General features: G+C 30.1%; 1 protein-coding gene across 2 annotated transcripts in view; it reads right to left on the reverse strand.

The window, feature by feature from the left end:
* LOC106472748 (collagen type IV alpha-3-binding protein-like) overlaps positions 1-6,541 on the reverse strand; it is a 23,658-nt gene that overhangs the window by 12,989 nt on the left and 4,128 nt on the right. For both annotated transcript variants that reach the window (XM_013933405.1, XM_022401285.1), the window contains exons 3-8: positions 6,070-6,186; positions 4,325-4,571; positions 3,333-3,431; positions 2,727-2,908; positions 979-1,077; positions 521-610 (exon numbers count right to left, since the gene is read on the reverse strand). In XM_013933405.1, coding sequence (XP_013788859.1) covers positions 521-610; positions 979-1,077; positions 2,727-2,908; positions 3,333-3,431; positions 4,325-4,571; positions 6,070-6,186 — 834 coding nt within the window. The remainder of the gene's footprint in view (positions 1-520; positions 611-978; positions 1,078-2,726; positions 2,909-3,332; positions 3,432-4,324; positions 4,572-6,069; positions 6,187-6,541) is intronic.

Below are 6,541 nucleotides of genomic sequence, written 5' to 3' on the forward strand. Positions count from 1 at the left end.
TGTTAGATAGGCAACATGCGAAAAGAAAAAAAAAAAGGCACGAGAAAAACATTGCTTTACAAACCTTAAGACTCAATAAAAAAAATGATATTTTGCGTATGAAAGCATTGTAATGTTTACTGATAATGTGCCAAATTTTGTTAACATTCGCTTACAAATTTAAAAGTTATAGCATGAAACTATAACAAGCACAAAATGGTTAAAAGGTCGGTCCAAGGTACCGAGCCCATGCTGAAAGAGTTAATACTCTATTTTTGTCTGCTAATAATTTATATGTACCTTTTGTGACTGAAAATGTTGAATTTACAAAGAACTAAAACATCGCCTCAAAAGACATGAGTAATGAAATGAAAATTAATCCTCACATACTTTTGAGACTGAGTCAAAAAACCTAAATTAAGTCTTGAGGAAAGCACATCACAACTTGACAATATGAACACACAAACATACTGATTGTGAAGTAAAAAATGAAAGCCAATAAAGTAAAATATAAATGAAACACAAGATAGTGAAAACCAACCCTTTCTTCTTCGTGCTGTTCATTCTTGTCCAAAGAAGCATCAATTGCATCAAAAAATTCTTCTTCATTGATCACACAGTGGGGACCCTCCTAGTGTAGTATATAATGATATCTTGATACTCACATATCAACGAAAATGTTAAAATATTACTATTTTCACTTAGTTTACATAATTTCTAAAAATATTATTACAGCTTTGTAAATCAGTCATGAAAAATTGGGTTCTTTATATACGCCAATGAAAAATAATAGTTATATATATATATTTTATAAGCTAGAAAGTATCAACTACAATTATAATAAACTGAAATGCTATTAATTTTGTTGAGTCATACAAATTAATTCACAGAGAAAACAGCATATATCACAGCAATTTGTCACTCCCTAATTTTTATATTTGCTATGGTTATAAGTAAATCTAATCCAGATATTATAATATTGAATGATAAAACATAAACCTCGTAATCAGGACCTCCCAAAACTACTGGCTGTTGAGACTTAGCTTCTGAAACTGCATGTTTGTAGAGTTCATCTAATCTTTTCGTTTTTTCCACTTCCTGAATAAAAAGTTCCATAAATACTTACATATAGTAGTTATTACAGTTTTACTTTATCATCAAACAACTCGAAGAAGTTAGGTAAACATACCAATCAAATCGTAGAAAATAACAATAAAAATTCCAATTTAACTAAAAAATCAAATTCTAATCTACTTTCTTATTCCTTGAACCCTCTTATCAAGTAGATAATTTTAACCTTAAAGATTTGTAGATCCATTTGAGGAATTCTTGGTAAACAGAAAATTAATTAAAACATCTAATTATCTTAATCTTGTACATCCATCTACATACCACCCATAATACACCTGAAACATAATAAGATACATCGTCAATGATTACACCGATAGCCAATTTTTTGTACTCCATAAATTACAGCAGATGATATACTACAGAAATAACTTTACAAAACAAAGGACATAAAAATAACTTTCTTCCTCACACAAAACTCAATAAATCTAAAGCAAAAAATAATATTTTATTGTCAAATTTAGGTTCAAAATTAAATCATTATTACAACAAACATTTAGAAAAATAAAAAAAATACATATTTTGAGACCTGATTTACAAAACTACTAAGAAAGTAACATTTCACAACCTTTTTTGTAAAATTTCCTGCAATGAATTATTAAACACAGCTAAATCTATCTGTATAATAACTACTAACTAAGTACATGTTATATGGACAAAAGGGCTTGAAATTTTGTATGTAAGCTTTTGCCCCTCATACAACATAAATGGAAAAAAAGAACATATAAAAAAATCATGTCATCATGTCTCCAAGAATTAAGGGGTCAAGAGTATTTTTATTATCTCAAGGTTCACATAAAAAACTGGTATTAATGGCTAAGGGACCATTCAAAATAATATTGATTTAGATTTTGAAACTTTTAGCATTGAGTCCTTAGATGGAGGGTCAAAGAAGATTTTCAAGAACAATTATAATTGGATACACAGATTTACATGAAATTAACATAGCGATACAAGAGATTCTTAAAAAAAAGGATCTATATTTAGACTTTTGAAAATTTTAATAGTGGATTCCCTGAAGAGTAAGCAAGGTGTTTTTGTGGAGGTCTCAGAATAGACTGCATGGAATTTACTTGAAAACTAACAAGAACATGGAAGAAAGTTATTCACAACAAAGGGTGCACAATATTTTGTATAGTTATTGATTCTCAGGTAATTTACTAAGAATATTAAGCAGATAACTTACACAACAGAAAGCAAAAGTAAACTTTTGAACCTAGAATTTAAAACATTAGTAGTAAACATTTCTATGAGAAAACAAACTGACAAAGTGTAATCTTTACTCCTGACAAACAAATCTAACAAATTATTAGATTAATATAAAATTCACATATAATTCCACCAATGTTCATTAGTAAATAATAACTTTCAATCACAGTAAGCTATGTAATAGAGCAAAACTCAAAATAACCTGGCCAAGAGCTTAGCTAATTAAATATACTTTTCTTACGTTTCTACTTATAAAGATTAGAATGAATTATTTCAACAGTTGGATAAGCTTGCTGTTAACGATATTTTGGCCTCAATACCAGTTTGAATTTCTGATCATTGGCCACAGTTTTTCTAACAGAGAAAGAAAGGTAATTTATTCTGAAGGAAAAATGACAAGAATATCTTACCTTTTCTAAGTGATGTTTCCAATTTTCCTCACGTTGCTGCATAATATCAATGCAATGTGCGAGGATAGATAGAATTCCAGCAGTAGTAGCTTTGAATGTAACTGCTTCCCCTTTAAAGTCGACAGCATGAGACCCATGTTGGGATAACAACTCCTTGGTTACATGAGGAGTTTGGATATGATCTAAAACAAAATTACAAATATAAAAGAAGTCACAAATCAACTTGGGATTAAATCTATTATGTAAATAGATCAAAACCAGGGACAAGTTAAACACACACAAATAACAGATCATAAACAAGTGTTAGGATAAATCTACCTTGTGATTAGAAAGAATGTTCCAGTAAAGCAGTAGTAATTGAATTAATAGGTACATATTTTTACAGTTTGAGATCTAAATGTTAATTCTTTCATCTGAAATCATTTAATTGGTAGTATTTTTTTCTTAAATTCAAAACTAAATTCATATTTCCAATCTTCATGTTTTTATACAAAAATGTTTGAATATTCATAGAAAGTAGAATACTGAAATATGAAGATTTAATTCAATGAATTAACAATATCAGAAAATAGTTGATGTGTATTAAAGTATAACATATGAATATACCTTTATATTTGCAGGAACTGAGAACTGTACTGTAAATCATATCTTCAGGATTGACATCCGGATTCAGAGAGGTTAAGTTGTCCTCAATATCTTCATCCACTAATTATTAACACAACGAAAAAAACATTTTATTTTGAGCTGAGCCTTAAGATTATCAATACTTAAAAAATATGTTAATTTTTCTCCTAGATTTTAGAAATGTACAAAGAACAAAATTACAAACACAACACTTTCAGCAGAAGGTTATCAAAACATGTTTTAAAACAAAATGATATTACACCAAAATATACTTCACAAACACTGAATACAACAGTGAGTTGCCTGATCATAAATTATAAACAACAGAATATTACCTAAGCATCCAATATTATTGGTTTAAGGTCTGAAAAATAATTTGGATAGTGGCCTTAGCAAGTTACTAATATCAAGACACAGTGCAGCCAAAACAACCTGCAGGACACACTGTGTGTTATAAACAAGAGTGATAGTTTATAAATTTTCCATCATTAGTTTTAAAGAAAACATCATCAAAATGATCTAGCTGTATAACCAATTCTTAGCCAAATCTAACAGAAAAAACTTTGGAAATATGTTTAATTTCTGAATCATTTCAGAATTTCTGCACTTTCAAATCCCCAAAAAACAACAAGTACAAAAAATACACATATAGCAAATATATTATATAATATTAACCACGACTTACCGTACATTTCCAACTGCTAAATCAAAAGGAAAACTGCTGTTTTACAAACAAAATGAAGGAAACAATAAAAAAGTTACCAGAAAGAACAAATCACAAAAGTAAAATTTAGCTTTATTTTTCATTAGGACATACTTGCAGGACACTGAAACTAACATTCCAAGCCAGCAAAGTCTTTGCAACATAAAGCTAGAAAAAACACAGGTATTAAACATTTAGCAAGTGACTCAAAATTTTTTAGTGCAACTAATTTTAAAATTGATTAAAACTCACATAACGAATTAGTACTAACAGTGAAAATAATTTTCTCTATCATTTGTTGTTGCAACGGTGTCGGCACAAGTGTCAAAGTAGCTCTGTAGCATATCAACTTGCCGACACAAGATGTCTCGGAACGTTTCCATCTCAGCTAGTTTAACCTTGAGACTTATCGCTTTCTTAAACGATGACACGCTGGCAGTGGAAAAATTAGCTGAACCAAGAGAGATGGCAGAACCATGGCGACGTAAGCTACTCTCACTTCCATAAGCAGAATCAGCCTAAAGGAAAGACAGAAACATATAATCAATGTGGTTCTCAGCTGAAAAATATCAAGTTCATAAAAGTATTACAACAATGAAAAAACACTTTGATATAATATTGGTTTGTTAATTTTTTGTAGTTTTGAATAGATGAAAATTAAGTTTGGGCTTCCAAAGAGTTGAGTCAACTTTGTGAACAGATTTATTGGGAATCCAAAACATATATTTTAAAGATGTTATGCATTCCAATTAAGTTTAAACTTTTTATTCTGAAACTGTATTTTCACCTGTACAAAAGGTAAGTGATATATCTTAATATTAAAATGTGTAGTATTAGCATTTCAGAATACTATACAGTTCAGATACATCTAAACCAGATAATGAACAAATAAGCTACGGTAACTAACAACTAAAACTGCAGAAAAACACAGTCACTCAGTTTCCTAAAAACATAGTCACTACCTGTAGTCACATAAATTCAAAAATCAAAAAATCAGTAAAGTCCTGTTATACAGCAGAGTATAGAGAAATCGTGCATGAGTGAATAGGTTCTGTTAGGTAGCATGTTAACCCCTATGTGCACATGCCACAACCTTTTACAGAGTTCCATCCAACAAGGTATTACGAATTTGATGTCAGAATTACAGTGTTCATTTTACCCTACATTACCAATTTAGCAAAGTTTATGGTAGAAGTGAGTAAATACCAGATACAATGTACAGAAATACAAAAAAACTTTAGATATGCATTTCAGAGGCTAGAGGTTATGCAAATATAATATGATGCACAAAATTATTTTTATTCTTCAGATGAGCATCAACTCACACTTCAATTTGTCTGACTAAGAATGACATTGTCAATTCACAAATATGTCTTGAGTACAAATACTTTTGTGACTCATCTGATTTCTTGTATACAACAGACTTGAACATTTTACTTAAAGCTTGCCATATTTTGTAGAAATACACATAGTAAATTATACTCAACACACCAATATGTGGTAGGTCCATTGGACCAACACCATGCACCTTTGGATAAAGTGCAAGTGCAATGAGGCATGAATGATTGGATGAAAGAACTTAGAAAAGGTTCTGTCAAATAGGTGAAATAATACACAATAGTCATGGAAAAATACATGAAATAAGCCGGAAAAAAACAGAGAGAGCCAAACCTGATGAAACAAACACTGAGCTAATTATTTAAATAACTGAAAGCATGAAAAATCCAATTAGCATAATGTAGACTTAGCAGCTGGAACTAGTGAATGACACACTACTTGATAAAAAAAAAGTATACAAAACAAATATTTCTGCACAATGTATTATTTATCAAGATACATAACTGAAATAATTGAAATGCTTTATGAATGGGTTTAAAAAAGTAACCAATATTTGAAATAAATTTGTTACTAATGATTTTCATTGTGGAACATATATTTATTTAAAAAGAACGTTCCTGAAACATTTTAATTTAGTTATGTTTACATACAACATATATCTTTTAGACTAGAACCTACTTTACAAGTCTCCAAGATTTCAACCCAACGATTTCTCTCTTCAGGACAGTCAGTTCGGAGGTACCACACACAATCATGGACACTTACATCGAACCTACACTCATCAAATTCATGTGGCTATAAGAAAAACTTTATCAGCAAATTGTTGTCCTAAGTCCCATAGTTGAATATTAACATAAATGTTAACATGATAAAAACTGTAGCCCTAACTGCAACTTTACGAAAGTTGCCTAATATATTCATATTTGCACGGCACAATTATTATCCCTTGATCAGTCACATACCTCACTCTTACACTTCTAAATTTCCTGATGTTCTACACAGTCACATATCTCACTCTTAAGCTTCTAAATTTCCTAATGTTCTACACAGTCACATATCTCACTCTTACACTTCTAAATTTCCCGATGTCCTACACAGTCGACTGTGTAGAACATCAGGAAATTTAGAAGTGTAAGAGTGAGATATGTAT

This window comes from Limulus polyphemus, unplaced genomic scaffold, assembly GCF_000517525.1.
Source record: "Limulus polyphemus unplaced genomic scaffold, Limulus_polyphemus-2.1.2 Scaffold5578, whole genome shotgun sequence".
NCBI classification, from domain to species: domain Eukaryota; kingdom Metazoa; phylum Arthropoda; class Merostomata; order Xiphosura; family Limulidae; genus Limulus; species Limulus polyphemus.